This window comes from Homarus americanus, unplaced genomic scaffold (assembly GCF_018991925.1).
Source record: "Homarus americanus isolate GMGI-L3 unplaced genomic scaffold, GMGI_Hamer_2.0 scaffold24694, whole genome shotgun sequence".
NCBI classification, from domain to species: domain Eukaryota; kingdom Metazoa; phylum Arthropoda; class Malacostraca; order Decapoda; family Nephropidae; genus Homarus; species Homarus americanus.
The window spans coordinates 1,792,609-1,812,749 of record NW_024732780.1 but is presented as its reverse complement, the minus strand read 5'-3'; the positions used below and the strand labels follow the sequence as shown (position 1 = coordinate 1,812,749).

General features: G+C 36.9%; 1 protein-coding gene across 16 annotated transcripts in view; it reads right to left on the bottom strand.

Annotated features, from left to right (window-relative positions):
• Window positions 1-20,141, bottom strand: part of LOC121868978 (bromodomain adjacent to zinc finger domain protein 2B-like) — a 390,896-nt gene that overhangs the window by 153,356 nt on the left and 217,399 nt on the right. For 13 of the 16 annotated variants that reach the window (XM_042370010.1, XM_042370019.1, XM_042370013.1 and 10 more), the window contains 2 exons: window positions 12,035-12,175; window positions 9,946-9,993 (listed from right to left, as the gene is read on the bottom strand). The exons of 1 other annotated variant lie outside the window; for it this stretch is intronic. In XM_042370010.1, coding sequence (XP_042225944.1) covers window positions 9,946-9,993; window positions 12,035-12,175 — 189 coding nt within the window. The remainder of the gene's footprint in view (window positions 1-9,945; window positions 9,994-12,034; window positions 12,176-20,141) is intronic. 2 more of the 16 variants (XM_042370015.1, XM_042370021.1) reach the window with 2 other exon arrangements.

Sequence of the window (20,141 nt, the reverse complement as noted above, 5' to 3'; positions counted from 1 at the left end):
TCTGGTAGAAGCCATCAGCCTCAATTTTATTCCAAAATAACCCCAGCAGAAAGGTCAATCCTTGCACTACCACTGAGACTGGGAGGAATGGGAATAACCAATCCAGAGGAGCTTGTTGCCACCGAACATCAGAACTCAGTCAGGCTCACGGCAGCCCTCACAGAGAACTTAATAGCTCAGAATGCAACAAGTGAGGCGAATACCAAGGAATTATACAAGATTCGACGGTCCATTACAGCAGATCGACAACACACCCAAAGTGATAAAATGCAGCATCTGCTGCTGCAAGTGCTTGAGAACTTGAAAAAAAATGTAACTACATCACAGGAGGTGGGTGCCTCAAACTGGCTAACAACGTTATGAATAAGGGTAAAAGGTTTCAGCCTTAATTAACAAGAATTCACAGATGCCATTGCTCTAAGGTACGGTAGGCCAGTAGAAGGTTTGCCCTCCCAATGCGTGTGTGGCTCATCCTATGACAACGACCATGCCATGGTGTGCAAAAAAGGGAGCTTAAAATGCATGAGGCATGACGAAGTAAGGGATCTCACAGTAAATACATTGAAGGAAATCTGCCATAATGTCAGGGTAGAACCAACCCTCCCTCCAATGGACGGTGAGAATTTCCATCACAGGACTTCAAACACATCCAACGAAGCCCGTGTGGGTGTTAGTCCTTGAGGATTCTGGACGCGGGGACAGTGAGCCTTCTTTGACATAAAGATTTTCGATCTCATGGCCGCATGTCACCGTAACTTAGCTCTCGATGCTGCACACAGGAGGAACGAGAATGACAAGAACAGGGCAAATGGGGAGAGAATTCTGAATGTTGATCAGGGCAGCTTCATTCCTCTAGTGTTCACAACCTCTGGTCGGATGGGACCAAGTGCAAAATGTTTCTATGCCAGACACGCCAAGGTGTTATCCGAACGGAAGCAGCAGCCCAGAAGTTACGTTACAGCCTGGTTGAGATGTCGACTGTCCTCCTCTCTTCTTAGGTCAGCATTGCTTTGCCTCAGGAAAACGAGGTCTTCGGCCCCAAAGCCGACAATGGCAGCAGATATTGACTATGAGGCAACAGTCACTGAATGCCGCATAGATCTGCGGCTCAACTAACTCAACACAGCTAGGGTAGCTACTTATGAAACCAAAATTCATATAATTTGCAATTCAGACGAAATTTTTCATGCCAGTGTGAAGGCTTCTGGCTTCTGTAACTAATGCACTTGTGGATAACTGAATTTATTAAAACAAGAAAATCTGAGCTTGGCAATGCTGCCATTCATGAAAAAGCCTTTGAGAAACAGGATGTTGTTGTAACTAAAGAAGGTGGAACCAGTAGTCAGCAGGACTTTCATGCCAGCAAGGGATGGTTTGACTGCTTCAAGGAACACTTTCACAAGAGTGATATCTCCATTAGCGGGAACAATTGGTGCAGAGCACTTCCGGGTAACGAGACGACTCTCTCGAAGCCGGAAAAAGTCCCCCATCCCCTGAATTTTCCAGGTAACGGAAATTTGTTCTCAGAATTTCCAGAAAATGCCCCTGATTTTCATCTCTCAAACCCAGAAAAAACTCCCCCATCCCCGGAATTTTCCGGGTACCAGGAAAATTTTATCTGAATTTTCCCGGAAAATGTGCCCCTCGGAGAATTTTTCCCAAAGCTGTAATTTTCCCAAAAATTCTAGCTTTGGGAACGATTTTCCGAAAAAATTTCAATTCCGGCTATCAGAGAATTCCGGGTTTGAAAGATTCCAGTTAACGGAGATATTACTGTATAACATAAAGTGACATGGTGAGGCAAACTCTGTAGACAAAGAAATTTTGGTCTTAACAACTGTACCCTGACACAAGTATATAGCTAAGGTACTGTAAACTCATTTCATTATCTAAATTAATAATGTACATTAATGTTTTTATTAATATAAACCTTGTACAAAAGATAATAATTTTTTCTATGATCATCTGAAGACTGAATGTCCCACTCCCTATGTTCCCCATATGTTCTTAAGTTCACCTAACACAAATTCAAGTAAGAAGTCATCCTTCAAGAACAGACCCTCACGTTGGGCAGGGTCCAACTGTATGCAGAAGCATAAATCTGAGTTTAACAACAAATGTTGAGAAATGCTAATGAATGAGTGCCCCAGCTATTTGTCTCTCCTGATCTCTCAAGTCACCTCATCATAAATATTCAACAACACAGTAGGGTCTTGCTTAAGTTGTGAGATGTGTTCCTAAAAATGTGCTTATTAGGTGAATTCTCATTCAACGGATTCCAATTTCCCATAATATCCCATAATAAAAACTGAGATGCATTCCAATCTAAAATCTTTTAACCCAAAATCCCATGGTACTGTATACACTTAAATGGACTCCAGCCCAAAGAATTTTGACCCTTGTAATCAGTCACTGGTGTAGTACATGTAAACTTTCAACAAAAACTTCTCGAACACCTGGGCATGATGGATGTGAGAATGAGTTGAATGGGGCTTCTCATCTCAGAATGGTTTCAGATTCTTTGTTCATTTTTCAGATTGCACAGTGCTTATAGCAATCGAGAAGTTTTTGGTGAGAGTGTACATGAACAATACTATAAATGGCAATATATCAACTGTGGTACTGGGAGCATATTGAAGTACCAGCTGTAATGACAAGAACCTATTACAAACTATATACTGAACTAACTAAAAAAAATATCAGTGCATTTCTTACAAAAATCATATTTATAAGTGAGAAAGCAGTATCAATGATCACCACCTCATGGGAGTGTCTGCTTAACTCACAGTGCATTATGAGTCTGACATCAACCCAAAGGATGTTTAACTCTATGCCTTAAAAAAAAAAACTACCTGTACTGCACTGTATAGTGTTTACAGCTAAGGCTGTAATATGCCAACAGGCTGCCGAGAATTGTTCACCATTTTTTTAAATTGTGCGCCAAGTGATGCATTTATAGACTATGTCTCACAGACATCCCCGCACTCCTAGCCACCCCTCAGTCCATACACCATCATCATGAAGGAAGAACGTTCATCCCCATCTCCAATTGGTCATATAACTATTAATATACTTGAGCTTTGGATAAATTTCGTCAGAGTACAGTACAGTATTAGCAATTAGACAAGCAAAATTATTTTTATGCTAAATAATAGCATGATTTAGTTGAGAAAGATCTAAAAAAAAAAAAAAATCAGAAAATTTTAATAATAAATTATATGACAATGATGTGCTGAAAGAGAGCAAATCAGACCACATGCATGGCATTATACTCAATCCCCCTTATGTCCACCCACGCATGTGTGATTCAAATTGTACCCCTAAAAATATAACTAAATCTGGCATCTTTTAGCCCTACCTGCTCATTCATTGGTTGGTTTAGGCAGCAATGACATAATAAAAATCCTGTCTCTGAATGTGACATACGCAGGCGGGCCATTTGAAATGAAGTCGCCAATAGTGACACTCGTCCTTCAGCAGCGGCATTATTAGTAATGCCGTCACTCCCAACACTGCATATTACCCATAAGCTAACATAACAAAACTCATAATATAATTATTAATGTAGAAGAATCAAAACCTCCGATGGGCAAAAACCTGAGTCTCTTTCAAATACAACACTACAGTTAATGAAATCTAATGGCACACTCAAGAGTCTCAATAATATACATATGAATAAAAACAGTGCTACATTAGATGATGTAAGCAAAGCTACAAATCACTGAACCAAAAGAAACTTGTTATGTAACACTGGCAATAATCCTCTGAGGTTCCTTCCTGAGACTAGAACCTTGAAGCTGCTATTAGTTACAGAGTACCCACCAAGGGTTTGCAAGGTGTGATAGGGAAATATGGGGGCTTTTTTGTCTGTCCCATTGCTCTGGCTGCTACAACCTAACTCATGTTACATAGATAATTGTCAAGGATCCCGTAACAAAGATCTTTGCAGCAACTCCTCACAGGGGGATTCTATATACAGTACCAACCAACTCCCCATGTGGGAATCACCCACACTAGTCTAAGTCCCACCACACTGCCCAAACCATTTTCTTTTCTCATTTAACTGCAGTGTGTGTGTGTGTGTGTGTTCCTCATAACCCAGAATACATTGTAATACAATTAAACTGCTTAAAAACAAGCAGCAATGTAGATCATGAACACAATTAGCACAATAATGAGGTTAGTAGACAACTCCCTATCATCACACCTGCTCCAACTCAATGCTTGAAAAAACAAAGGTAAAAATGCTTTCCCCATAAAGCCCAAAGTGCAGAAAAAATGCTAACACTTGTTTTTCTGAACACGCAGACTAAAGGTCTCTTCACCATGGTGGTGGTGATGTAATTTTGGTTATGCTTGAGCTGGGATTTTAATGATCATGAATTCACAGCGTGACATCTAACTTGTTATTGTTAGCTCAGCTCCAAGGACCAAAGTTTCTTTGCTACCCCTTTTTAAGAACTAGAGATATATGCAGGGGTGAAGGCTTTTCCTTGAATTATTGCCCCAGTCACGTTAGGACAGGGCTTACCTGGGTCCTAAGGCACAATCCTTCAGTGGGCATATTCATAAACTAATTTAAACAGGTTCAAGTTATTAAACAATAATAAATCAATGAGAAAAAAGTAACCTAAATGAAAATACATGTAGTAGCCATACTTCAACATAAACAACTGTCATGTATAATTTGACCAATCTGGACCAATATTAGTGAAATTATCCATTAATCATTGTCAATCAACAAGAATGCAGTATTGTTGAAACAGTTAATCAAGCCTCACATTAAGCTGTTCACAGTACCACTGCAATAGTTCTATCCATAGAAATCCACTGACTTTACCTTAAACCCAAGTTGGTTACCATAGCTGCCATGTTGAATTTGAAAAAAAAACAATGAACTAGGTTTAAACTCAGAGAGCATTACACCACATATCTCCATAATAAAGTTCCATGAGTACTACAGTATTAGGAATTTTAGCCAAGCAGTAATCTTGCTCATTATGTAATAAGCTGTTCAGGGCAACTAAGCAGGTGTAACAATTATTTCACTGAAATCCCGAGAACTTTCCTGGCATTTTAGCATGGATATGAAAACTTTAATTACAACTTTACCTTGGCACCCCAAAAAAAAAAAATTGCAAAAACTCCAAAATGGCTACATGAGGACAAATTAGGCATTTTGGTTGGGATTTATTATTATTATTATAAAAAAATTTAATTTCAAGAAATTTCATTTTGATATTTTTCTGCCATCCCATGAAGAAATTTCTTGCAAATTATTTATGTGATAGTTATCAACATAATTAACGAATTGCTAGAATTACTTCTTTGGATTTTTTTATATTTAACAAATACTTTTTTTTTTTTTATACTGTACTGCACTATATTCAACTTCTGCTAATCTATATTTTTTTTAATAACGAAAAAGTACAGCCACCAAATTCTTCATATTTCTTTGCTCTTTCAAACGAGATCTTATTTTTTAATATCGGCCCATAAATAAAGGAAAATTTTCTGAAAAGGCTATAAAAAAAAACTATTTTGGATAAGCGAACTGCGGTCGAGGGCTGCGGCAAGCATGCTGACTTCCCTTATTTGAATGCTAGTCTAGCACCTCCTTCCTCCCTCCACATCTCAGTAGTATACCATAAAGATGCCAGACAGCACCAGATAAAACAGAAGTAAGTTATCTTTTCTAATTAATTTTCTTTGAATATTTTACTAGAGGTTATTGATACACATCAGAATGACCTTGAGCACGCACGTGAGAGGGGGCATTTAACTGTCAATTGCCAAATCTTCGTAAATAACTTTGATATTGTGGGAGTGACTACTGGAAGGGCGCACAAAGCTCCGTGAATTTTTTATTTTTTTATTTTAAATATTATTTGGCCATCTCACCTCAGTCGGTTTCCTTAAGCAATCATATCTAATAATGTGAGAGAGTGTGTGAGTGTCTTTAAGCACTTTCACATCAACCTCAGTGTAAGGCCTCATAAAAAAACTCATCTGAAGATGACACATCACCCCAGTTGTGGCTAGCTAAACTTCAAAGGGTCATAACATACACACACATAAAAAAAAAAAATCCAGAAAAGAATCTCCTGGTATATAGACATTATTTAACTATTTGAACTATATTTTATGAAATTCCAATGAATATAGTTTTATACAGTATGGTACTGTATATGGATTTAAAAAGTCCCGATTACTGAAAGTTGCAGACACACCACTCTATCTTATGCCCCCATGACACATGGACGCACGCACGCACAAAAAACATGATTATTGCTCCTGCTAATTCTAGACCAGCTGAGCTAAAAAATATATATATTAAAAATTCTGGCAGGCATCTGGTCAAGTTTCTGAGGAAACACAATGTCAAGCGTAGAAAGGATGTTTCAGTGAAGAGGTAGACTTTGCTCGGCAAAAATGTTAGGTTTCTGAAGTTGAAATCTACATTTGTTTCAAAAAGAACTTCAGTGTTTATGAAAAATGATGTGGGTATTGGTATAAAACAAAAACTATTTTGTATAAGAAAGTTGGTATTAATGGCATAGACAAAATCTGAAAAATTGAAGTATGGAGAGCAATATTGTTCCAGAAAAATAAATTAGGTGTTGGAGAGCAGTTGGTAGAGTGTAAAGGTAAAATAGTTATTGAAAGGATGGCCAGTGAGTGTAATGTATTTCTGAAGCAAAGTGAAATGACACAGAATTATGCAATAGCATTTACTTTTCCAGTGCATCAAGGTAAAGGAAATAAATTCAATGCAGGACTTATATAGGAATAAGTCTACATAGAAGCAGATCTGATGAAGAGCACAGTAAGACTGTGACTGAGCATGCCACTAACACTACAGAGTGGGAAGTAAATCTTTTTTAACATTGAGGTACTGTAGTTAAAGGGAGAGTTTTAGATATGAAGGTGAGTGCTTCATTCATGAACTGAGAGAGACCAGAGGCAAAGAAGAATACAAATGTAAGTAGAGGTTAAGGATTCACTTTATATACTTTGTTTAGAAGTTGAGGATATGAGCAAGTGTGAAGAATCTTTCTACTTGCAGTTTCTACCTCTTCCCGTCACTTTATAACTTTCCTAACTCTATTCATCATCACTTTATTGTGGTTATTTTCCAGGCTTGTGTTGGTTGGCCATGATTACCTGATAGCATGGTGTCTCAGCTGCCACCAGGCAAATTTGAAGCCCCTCTTTTCACCAAACCTCTTTTACAGATTTGTTCCCTTGACTTTCTCTTTCATAAAAATGGATAGGGAAAAATATCAGGTATAAAGACAGATATAACTAACTTAATTCCCTAAACCACGCAGAGAAAACTTTCATGTTCCTAAAATCTTCTACAGATAAAGCAATGAATCCATGATAGTTCAAAATGTTATGATAAGATGGTATTATGACAAGTGACCATTTCACTGTTGCTATGGGTGTTTACTGTCCATATGAAAGAAGTATGTAAGGTTAGAATATCAATGAATTACTAAAGATTCTCTAAATCAAAGAAAGAGTAACACAAATCAAATGTACTGTAAGAGGATTTGAAGTAATTTTTTGTAATTTGTATGATTTAGTAACAAGACATTGGTTCTAGTATAATGTGCAGATAGAGTATGCTGATGTCAGAGAGTAAGTTACAGCAATGTTGTGTTTGAAAGAGAGGCAATTTCAATGTAATGTTCATATGAATGGCATGTAAGAAAAGTGTCAAAAAATATAGATATTTAAGCAGACACAGACATGAATAAAGGAAAAAATTCTGTACTGTACATAAATCTAAGGAAGATTAAAGATATGTATTCATGAGAATTTGGTGAATAAGAAACTAAAAGATAAACATAATAAATTTAATACAGTTGCAATTAATGTGAAAACTTTAGTCTGTTCCATATCCTACATTTTAGGAGATAAAGTTTTGAAAAAGTGAAGAAATGTGTTGTTTTAAGAATTATATCTTTGATGAGGTTTGTGTCAATTGTTCCATCTCATGTGGACAAAGAGGCTGGAAAGACAAATGGACTGACATGAAAATATTGTAATGATATCTTCTCTTTCCTGAACAAAATGTTTGAAGTTCCATATCAAAGATAAAGAAAACTAGGATAAAATCTCCCCCCCCCCCCAAAAAATAAAGGCCATACAATTTTCTAAAAACTTAGTGTTATTTTCATTTTTCTAAAAATATTAACATACTGGATAGAAAGAGCTATGCTTTAAAAAACTTATCCAAGGAGCAATAATGAGGCATCTTGGTATCATAATAAAAAACTTAATGAAGAGCACAAACTTTAAGGCTAATACTGACACACAGGAAACAATATCATCTTTTATGTAGCTCATGCATGTGAACTCAACATGATGCACAGCAAACCTAACTGTACCCTGAGTGCATGCAGTCACGATATAAGAACAATTATTGACAATCATACGAATAAGAATTAATAAAAGATGTAAGATTTTGTTGACTTGCAGATGAATAGCACCAACAAGGAGACAAATTCAAGTTTTGAAATACAATATTGGATGAAAAGAAAATTTGCACATTATATTATTTGAGAATACAGATAAACAAAATTAAATAAGTTTTTGTGTACATATGAGAATAACGACAACTTTGTAAATATTACTCACTGCCAGTTTAGGGCAAATTATGGTTCTGGCAATCAAGAAGTCTGTGGGTTACATCTCCTTTATTTGATGCTGTCAACCTTTTGCTGATAATAACACACTGAACATAGACTTAGCCATAACACATGGGTATGTGTGGTTATGTGATAAAGTATTAATTCCATATTCGTGAAGTCTGCCCTTAATTGTATACTATGCCCAGATGTCCACTGAGTTCATGCATTAGTAAAGATAATATGCTGTATGCTAGATAACCAATATGAACAAGTTTTACCATACACTAGGAAGTTTACCAATTGAATAAAATATAAAGCAATAATAATAATAACTTTAGATTTTAAACTGTCCTTATGGCCATTCTTGTTAAAATATTTGATTACGACTGTTGCTGTTGTACTGTACTGGTTTCCTCATAAACTGTACATTATAAGTAATCTAAAAGCATTATGAATGTGAAAATGGTTAGCAATGAGAAGCTTTTGTAAAGGAATGAGAATACTGTACTGAAGAATATTCAAGACAATACACAAAAGTATACACAAACTGCTTACAACTAAAAATAATTAATGTTGAGGCTAAGCACATGTGTATCTTCCTCAAATCACAACAATTAAAAGCTCAACAAAAATCACTCCCATCTGCCAACAGGAAATAGCTACTTGTTCAGGAAGAGGTTTGACTGACAGAACTTGAGCAACATATCAAATTTACATCTTGTAGTGCAAGATAGAGTACCATATATCCATCCTCATAAGAGTAAGAACTAATTGCCTTAAAAAAACTCAAGCTTCTGAGGGAAAATGTACTGTGATGATGCTCTCAATGCCAAGTTAATGACATGTATTAATGCTATCGTTAGAATCAATCTTCTATCATTTTCATTATTTGTTTTTTCTTGAAGTTCTACATCATGACAAGTGAAATTACTTGAGATCTGTTATCCCTGATATACTATACTGTATCTAATAAGTAATGTGCTGGTGTGTTAAGTACTTCTAGTAATAATATATACTTGTTGTAACTATCCCAGATATCATTAAATTTATAAATACAATATCTTAAATGATGATCAATAAACTTTCAATCTCACCAGATTTCTGTGGATTGGAAAATAAAATATGTTCTTCTTCAAAGATGAATTTCTAGAAACATTTTCATGGCATGTAATAATCAAGCTACTTAAGTACCAACCAATAGTAATTATACTAAACAACAAAGACACAGGCATGAATTCAACCCTCAAAGGCAAACACCAGCACATTAGGCCCAGCCATTCATTCAGTACAACATGCTGGTGCCTACCCATCTCGCACGTCTTGTTGGGTCAGTCCGAAAAGGTCAGCAGGCCAGCTTTAGGGTGGAATGTGAAAACTTGTAAGGTACATTAGAGTATGAAAGCACAGGTGTAACTATATAGTCTACCAATATCATGTTGTGGTCACCTCCCACACTTAAAGCAGGGTGGCACATGCAGTCCTTCAATTACATCTCAGTTACTAACATCTTCAAGTGTTCAACACCCAAAGCAACACTAAAAGTCTCAGCTAAAAAAATTCCATATTGAGCTAACTATAAAATAAGTAAAATAAATAGAGCTGAGTATAAAATAAGTAAAATAAATACACAATATCTATATAATAGAGAGCAGGATGGTATATGCATAATTTTTCCAGAATATTTCACTAATCTACCATCATCACATGTTCCATTATCCTAACAGTAACAATTAAAATGAAGAATTGTCAATGTTTGCTTGGCTCTAAAACAAGTGAGGCAATAGCCATTCACTTATACTGTACAGTACTGAGAGATATGTGTCAAAATAATCAAAGTTGTTTTAGCAAGAAAGGATTCAAAAGAAATGAAAAGGTGTGAGAAAGACAAACAATAAGGAATAAAAACTTAAGAAAATGTCATTATTCAAATGTAAGTCTGCAGACTGTGACAGATTACTGCATCAAACAACTTATAAACGTAATCTAAGAACAATCCACCAATATAAGGAGAGCAAACATTTTATATTTTCATCATTGTCTCCACGGTAAATGAGGGGCAATGGGCAAATAATCATACTGTACAGTATTTAATAAAATGTAAAGAAGCACAAAAACTATAGCAATATCAGAGAAATATTCACCTAATTTGGGGAAGGATAAGGATAAGCAAAATAAATTTTTCACAAAGAACATCTGTGCTCAAATCATTATACTGTACAGGTATACTGTAGTGTAACAAGAAAATTCTTGCTGCACTCATTTTTAGAGAACGCATGAAATCACATAAATTGATATTTGAGAGGTGTTTGATCTTCAAGATATCTGAAAACTGATAAATGCTCAAACTGAAGGTCAATTAATGAGGTCTCCTGTTTGTGAGATTGTAGTGTTTTGGGCGGCTTGGATGAACTTAAAGAGCAGGTCAAGATTAAGTCATCTTCCCATAACTGTTAAAAATATTTATAACTGGGGGTTACCTGAGATAAGAGAGAGAGTGCAGTGTATTGTACTGTATAGCTAAACAAGAGGCTGATGTGAAACTATTCCTAACAATGATAAATTCTCCTCCATCACCTTGGACAGCTAATACCTCAAGAAGTCCAACAAATAGTTTTGGTGAAATATACAGACTTGAACAAAAAATTTAACAGCTAATACAATAACAGCAAAGCACTGGTAATTGGATGAGAGGGGCAGTCTTACTAATGTTAGCATGAATGCCAAAAACTTGGGAATAACTACATGGAGGGTTTGTATTAACACCAATAGGGTAGTAGAGGTTATCTGCTGAATGTGACAAAAAAATTTTTTGTAATGCCTCAATTTTTACTAAATACCAAAACAAGAGTGTCAAATAGCCATCAAATTTAAGCTGTAAACATACTAACATCATGATAATCTCAGCGCAGCAGAAATAAATTGTCTATGTCATATTATAGTAAGAAAAATTATTGAAATGGCTGAGAAAGAAGAATTAAGAGAAATGAATGAACAAGTTATTACCAAGAAATAATGGGAAACTATAACCACTTGGCAGACAGTACTGTATGCCATCACTGTACTGTACATCATCCCATCTCTTAGCTTGTAATTTACTGAGTCACCACTTAAAGCTAAACTATATTTCACCAACAGTATTATTTTTTCTTCTAAATCTAACCAGCCCTCACCCCACCCAATTAGCTCCAATTCCTCTTATCTGTTACCCTCTACTCTTATAATCAGTAAATCCCTAAATTAATCCCCTTTACCATTTCTGCTACAGTCTACAGTTGTATGATCATAAGAACTCAATATTATCATTACCCTCTCTCACCAGTATTATCTCCCGAGTGTCCACATAACATGATATAAACAAACTTTGACAAAAAAAAAATGTGTTACATTATTTATACCTTAATTGTTGTTGTTCTTCAAGCTGGGTAATAAATTCTTTGCGTGCTTTCTCGGCCTCTTCTTCAGCCTCTAGTCTTCGGAGAATAGCTTCAGCTTCTATTTCAAGGGCATCTCGACCATCCCTAATAGGCAAAAAGAAACTGCTTTGTTTACATTTGGGGTATAAATCTAATGTATGAAATGAACTTTTTATTTCTATTAAATATAAGTTATCAGATACCATATAACATTGTCAATATACACTCATACGTAAGAAAAAAGTGTACAGTACAAAACGGTATCCCTAAAACATCTGACAAGTAAGGTAGACAGAGGTAATTAACATCCAGACAATGGCATTTCTGGAGAAAAAAAATCCTGAAATCCCATGCTCTGGGTGACTCGTGTACAATCAATAAGTCTACAAGTTTGGCAATCCTGGATTTCCATGAATCCTGATATACTGTACATGACTGGGACAAAATTCTAATTATTCCAAAATAGTACAGTACAGTAAGTCCGCGCTTAACGTTGCCCCACTTAACATTGCTTCAGTACTAAGTCGAAAAACTTGAGTCCAAAAATTAATTTAACGTCCCGGTGATCCGATACTAAATCGTCTTGCGTCATCACGGACTACTTTCTACAGCGAATCACCCTCTCTTGTTTGGCCGAGCTTCGCTCTCTCGGCTCGGAGCAGTCTCAGTGACTCACCACCCTCCTCCTCTACCGCCCTCCTCCGCTCCCACCCTCCTCCTCCGCTCCCGCCATACTCCTCCGCTCCCACCCTCCTCCTCCCCTCCCGCCATCCGCCTCCTCTGCTTCACTACCCACCATACACTCGCTCTACCACCTCCGCCCATCGGTGAGTACCAATACAAACTTAGTAGTTGTATATGTATGCACTATTTTCTGTATATGTAATGCATTTCATGGGGCAAAGGGAGGCTCAAGAACGTAACTCCAGTATTTTATCTATTTCTTATGGGGAAAATTGATCCACTTAATGTTGTTTTTAGGAATGTAACCCCGACGTTAAGCGAGGACTTACTGTATCTCTACTGATATATGCATAGCCCTTAAAATGGGGGTACTTCCCAGTTAGGCCAAGAGCTAAGAGTCCCCATCTGCAAAGTTAACAAACATGATCAGTCATTGGTTACAACACACTGTCATTGGTTACAACTAGGCAATTGGACCAATCCCACTCAGTTTTAGCTCATCTCAGCAAACTACAGGAGCCACCCATTCCAGGCTTGGTTATAAAATGGGATTTCAGAATCAATCCCTCAACTATAACTTAGACAATGGTCTGAACAACTTGTGTTCTTCAAGTCAGCTGGTACAGAACAGGACAGTACAGTACAAAGGTTTAGTATTGTATGTTTCTACAGATAGTTTCTTTTGGTGTTTGTATGCTTGTTGTGAGGTAGAGAGTATGGTTGGTGACGTAGTGGACAAATTAATATATGGTAAGGACAAACTCATTACCTGGTGTGGGCAATACACAGATGTCAGTCTAAAAACAAGCATGAGCCCTCAGTGTCCCATTTTTGACATTGTTGAAATATTCAGCAATTTTTTCAACATTGAGACCTAAATGTCCAAATTATCTGAAATCATCAAATTTACCCAAGCAACTTGCTTGAGCCAGCTAAAATAAGAATGTTGAAGTGGATGTGCAAAGTGACACCTAAATATCAGAAACTCTGTTCAGAACTAAGAGGGCTGGGTTTCAAGAGTACAGAACTGTATTGGTAAAGTCTTATGTAAAAGTAAGCTGGGAAGGTTTGGGCATGTGGCGAGAATAAAGGAGAACCAGGTATGCCAGGAAGTGCATGGGGAAATGTTGTAAGATATGATGTTACAGTTAAGAGACTGCATGAGACTGCACATGAAGAGCTGTCATCAGATAATCACAGCTAATCCACACAAGAGTGGAAAATGGCAGTAAAATGTTGAAGTAGTTGTTGTTGATGATGATGATGATGATGATGATGATGATGATGATGATGATGATGATGATGATGATGATGATGATGATGATGCTGATGCTGATGAGTATCCAGTTTACCATACCCATGGATTTCCACAGCAACCATGGAAAAAATCCAGCCTTGTGCAGCAGCATTGCAGGGTGGCTGGGATCACAGTCTCAATGGTTGTGGGTGAAATGCATGGAACAATGTCTGAGTGATATCATAACAGCCCCCTACCCTTATTGCACTCTCTTGCTTTTTTCATATAAATTCTCGCCAACAAACCTCCCTGTGATACTGCACTTATAAACTCATATATCTTTCTTTCTATTTTTGAAATATGACTTTCAAGTGTAAATCTAGTGATGTGGGCTAGTACTACTCCAAAGAGGACAAGGAGAATAATATCATTGGTACAAAAAGTGAAATTCTTTGATCCACTTGCATGTGGATAAAGTGTTGTACCCTTCGCAAGCATTTTTATTTTAACAAATTAATTGTAATTAGTAAAAGAAAAACAAGGTACCACTAGAGCCAATGTGGTCCACCGTGCTGCAAAGTTCACCAAAGGTGACTATAGTGCATTTTTTCCCTGGTGAGAAGAGATGCCCCACCCACTCCTCAAGAGTTACAGCTGATTGGCTGTTGTAAATCGGTCCAATTTCGTCCTCAATAATGATGTATTTCTAAATGAGTTTATTCATAATTGTTGGGATAACCGTTTCTGACGAGAAAGATATTTAACTAAATTATATGAGATACTGTAAGATAAGAGTACTGTATTTCAAACATGAGCACGTAAGAAGCTTATCAGAAATCTTATGCATGAATTAATTATTAAACTCTGGTAGCAAATTGACGCTTTCAGAGGACGCATTTAATATACTGTATACTTATTTTTACCTACAATAAGGTATACTAAGACAAATTACATATCAGTTACACTACATTATGCAAACACTAACATTTTAAAAGATCAGAATCACAATGAACACGGCTGTCAGCAGAAGCGAGAACTAAGACTGCGAACAACTTCATATTTCCCGCCTCTGCTGACGGCTCGAGCGGCCAAGCTCCTCAGTCTGTCACACTCATCCACCAACTTTCAAGAGTCGTGTAATATTTCAATGTGATTCTGATTTTTGTTTTAAATGTTAATTTTTGCATAATGTAGTATTACTGATATGTTATTTGTCTTAGTATGCCTTATTGTGGGTAAAAATAAGTATACTGTACTGTATATTAAATTGGCCCTCCGAAAGCGTGAAATTGCTACCAGAGTATAACATTTTTTTTCCTTTTTTTTATATTCGGCTACAGTATTAGCTTACCCGGGCACAGGTCGTTTTATAATGACCCACATCAAGGCTTGGGGGACGAAAATGTAATGTAATGTAATGTAATGTAATGTAATGTAATGTAATGTAATGTAATAATAATAATAATAATAATAATAATAATAATAAAAATAATAATAATAATAATAATAATAATAATTGTCACGGGTTCAATTCCCGGGCCGGCGGAAGTTGTTTGGACACTCTTCCTAGTCCCCTTGGTCCCTGTTCACCTAGCAGCAAAGTAGGTACCTGCTGTAAATCGAAAGTTGCGAATTCGTATTCATGGACAAGTTGTTGGAACTTCCAATAACTTGCTCAGACACAAAACCATCGACTCTTCAGGCTTCTACGCCCTTTACTCTTCAGGCTTCTACGCCCTTAACTCATGAGACATACGGCAAGCATGAACTTAGCATGCTTGCCTGTTGGGCGCGGTATTACGCTTCTGCGCTTCACCTTACACAAGGATGTAAGGGGCCAAAAAAAAAATAATAATAATAATAATAATAATACAGGTTGTACCTCTCTAGTACGGCAACCTCGGGACCTGACCGGTGCCGGACCATGGAAATTGCTGGACCATGGAAATTCACTCTTTTCCTGGATAGATAGTGACTTGTGCTTATGCCTGGAAGCACTAGCACCACTTTCTCTGCATCATGGTCTCTTTGAAGACATATTGAAGGGTTAAATGTCGTATAGTAGCTTCTCAAATTTCGCGAGTTTTTAATTCTTAACGTATTTTATTGGAACACACAAAAAAATAAATAAACAAAATCATTGTTTTCGTTGATTATAAAACCAGTGACTGACTGGTTCTACATATAAAACTGAAGAAAATAAGACCTTGGTTGTAGCTGTAGTAAAATTAATATGGTTGTTTTAAGTAATGTTATTAATGTTAATAAATGGAACAATAGAAGTAGCTAACGATAATGGTAAAGAAAAAGAGAGATCGCATATGTAAGTGCGCATGCGCACACGTGAAAACATATCGTCATTACTTTACATAAGAATATGAAAGCAACACTTATTTACTGTTCATATATATTTTAATTAATGTTTCTGAATTTGTTTTTATTGAATTAATGTACGTGTGTGCAAAATTAACAATACAATATATTAATAATACGTGGAATATTAGAGGAGACGAGACCGCTGCCGGCATTGTTTATGTTAAAGCTTACGAAACCAGTGACTGATTGGTTCTACATATAAAACTGAAGAAAATAAGACCCTGAGTTTAGCTGTAGTAAAATTAATGTAAAAAATTGAATATGGTTGCTTGAAGTACCTGTAATGTTATTTAATGTTAATAAATGGAACAATATAAGTAGCTAACCATTAATGGTAAAAAAAAAAGTGAGACTGCTCGTATGTAAGTGCGCACATGTGAAAATATATCGTCATTACTCTACATAAGAATATGAAAGCAACACTTATTTACTGCTCATATATATTGAAGGGTTAAATGTTGTACTCTGTATAGACAAGCAGAGAGAGAGAGAGCAGCCGAACTGCCGGATGTAAACAAACCTTAATTTCCCGCGGCTTTTTTTTTTTAAGGGGATTAGCCCACCCGGGCATAGGTCACTGACCCACATTGGGGCCTGAGGGGCAAAAATTTAATACTCCTGTAATAATAATAATAATTCAAAAAAAAAAAAAAAAAAGCTGCCTATCTACCTATTGGACAAACTAAAATCGTTCCGGACCACGGGAGTTTCCGGACCACAGAATGCCGGACTAGAGAGGTACAACCTGTAATAATAATAATAATAATAATAATAATAATAATAATAATAATAATAATAATAATAATAATAATAATAATAATAATAATAATAAAACTAAAAATAAATAAAAATTATAATAAAAGAAACTATTAATAATACTGTACTTAAAAAATTATTAAAAATTAATACTAATAATAATAATAACACAGTAATAATAAAGAGCCATAATTTAATACAAAAAAAAAAATCAAGAGTAAGAAATGATGTGTGTGTTGTGTTGTCAAAGTAGGAGAAACAACTGAGCCCCTGCAATTGTGTATAAATGAGGCAGAAATTCAGAAAAGCAACCTGGGACTTGGTCACATTTTTCGTGATGTCATATGGCAGCAGGGTCTACCATTAGACAACACATTATGCTTTCAATATCTTGCCAGGCGGCAGTACCTTCCTGTTTGATAGCTGCCTACTACACCAGTACGTGCTCATGTTTGAATTAATGAATGCATGTGTCTTTATATAATTTAGCGAAATATCTTTTACATCAGAAACAGTTATTCCAACGATTATGAATAAACTTATTTAGAAATAAAGCAAGTCCTCTTTTAACATTGCCCCCGACAACGTTGTTTCTTTATAACGTCGCTACTCTTTAGATACCCATGATTCCGACAACGTCCCGACCGATTCGTGAAAAACGTTGTCACGAACTACTTTATATGGCGCATCACCCTCTCTCATCATGGTGCGCTACTCTCTCTCGCTGAGCGTCACAGCATCCCCATTCTTTGTTAGGGTTCCACAGCAAACGTGCGTGTTTAAGTGTTTCTGCTCTAAATACTATATTGTAACCATTCAAAATGGCTTCCAAGCACCCATCAAGTGCTAGTGATGCTAGTGTTGTGAAGAAACAATGCAAGACCATTAGCCTTGCTACGAAAATAGAGGTTTTAAGCCCTTCGGGTCTCAGTATCTTGCCACCCTCTTCCAGGTAAGGAACATGGACAGGGCCTTTTGTGGTAAGAAAAAAAATAGGATGAGGGTGTGTTTGCCAGGAGCTGGGGTGGGGGATATAATTGACAGGATGGACAATATCTTGTCTGGTAATGGGAACAAACCCATTATCTGCCTCAGTGCAGGAGGCAATGATATTGGTCGGTGTCGGAGTGAGGAGCTTCTTGATAAGTTCAAGGCAGCTATAGATCGTATTAGGACTAAGGGAGGGATCCCTATCATATGCGGTGTCCTGCCTAGAAGGAGAGTTGGCAGTGAATGGTTGTCAAGGGCGGTTGGTGTCAACGACCGTCTTGACAGATATTGCAAGTCAATATCAGCCCCATTCATTGACAACTGGGACAACTTCTATGGCAGAAGGGACCTTTATGCTAGGGATGGGGTGCACCTGTCTAGGGATGGAGTAGCAACCCTGGCTGAGGCTCTAGAGGGGGCAGTTCAAAAGATATCGAAGTCTTTAAACTGCTAGGAGAACATATGAGCACGGGGGTGGAGGAGACTGCAGTGGGAGCGGGTAAACAAAGTGAAAGATTACAGGGAAATAGTGTTAGGAATGATGACAAAACTGAATTAGACAGGGAGTTTAAAACTAAACGCGGTAAGGGGAGGACTCAGAACACGACTAACTTAAATGTATACTACGCAAACAGTAGAAGTATGAGAAACAAAATGGATGATATTAGGGCCTTGGTATGTACCGAAAAAATCGATATAATTGCATTCACTGAAACATGGATCAACCTAGACACACGTGAGTTACCAGTCGAATACCAAATTGCGGGTTACAAACTGTTCCATACCGATAGGCAGACCAGGAAAGGAGGCGGAGTAGCAATCTATGTTAGGGATAATCTGAAGTGTGAAATAAATAAGGAAATAAAAACTGACCGGAATACAGAAACAATTTGGATAGAATTAATCGACGGTAGAGAAAAATTAATCATAGGAGTAATATATAGACCTCCCAATCTTGATAGAGTCAAAGAGCGACTTATCTGGGATGAAATGCGCAGGGCTTCCATACACAACAAAGTCTGTATAGTAGGCGACTTTAACCTTGGCCAAGTAGATTGGAGTGACCTTACAGGTAACTCAGAATCAGAAGATTTTCTCGAGACTATCCAGGACTGTTTTCTAAGTCAACATATAAGTGAACCCACACAGGGTAATAATATACTCGATTTAGTTCTGTCACACAGAGAAAACCTCATTAGCAGGGTCGAGGTAGGGAACGAATTTGCAAACAGCGATCACAAAGAAATTAGATTCCAGTTAGACTTTCAGGGCAGACGTAAGGAAAATTCCACTAAAGTACCAGATTTCAGAAGGGCGAACTTTGACAGTTTAAAGAGGCAGCTGAGAGAGGGGGTGTCGCGCTTGGCCGTGAATCTGTCAGATGACACCGACCTGATAACGAGATCTGAGATTGCCGAGTTCCACGACAATTTAAATAGTGAGTTACTTAATGCACAAAGGCAGAACATACCATACAAAAAACTCAGATCAGACAACAATGACCCTAAATGGATTAATAATTATTTAAGGAACATCAATGGCCAAAGGAAGGCTATAGGTAGAAGGATAAATCGTGGCGAAATTCACCTCCGGGACTATTATAGGGTATTGGCGAGTAGGGTTAAAACCGAGATAAGGAAAGCAAAGAGGAATAATGAGGTAAGGATAGCAAGGGAGGCGAAGACAAACCCCAAAGGATTCTACCAAATGTATCAAACAAAAACACGAGAAACGATTGGACCAATACGGTCAGACACCGGCGAGCTCACTGATAACGACAGAGAAATGAGCAATAATTTGAATAAATATTTTTCAACAGTTTTCACCACCGAAAATTTAAACATGATACCCGAGGCACCGACTCTATTCAGAGATAGTGAAGAAAAATAATTAAGTGAGATAGTAGTGACTAGTAACGATGTTAGTAAGCAAATAGACAAACTAAAGCCTAATAAGTCACCTGGTACCAATGAGATATTTGCCAGAGTATTAAAGGAATGTAAGGAAGAGCTTAGTATGCCCTTAGCAAAGTTGTTTAACATGTCC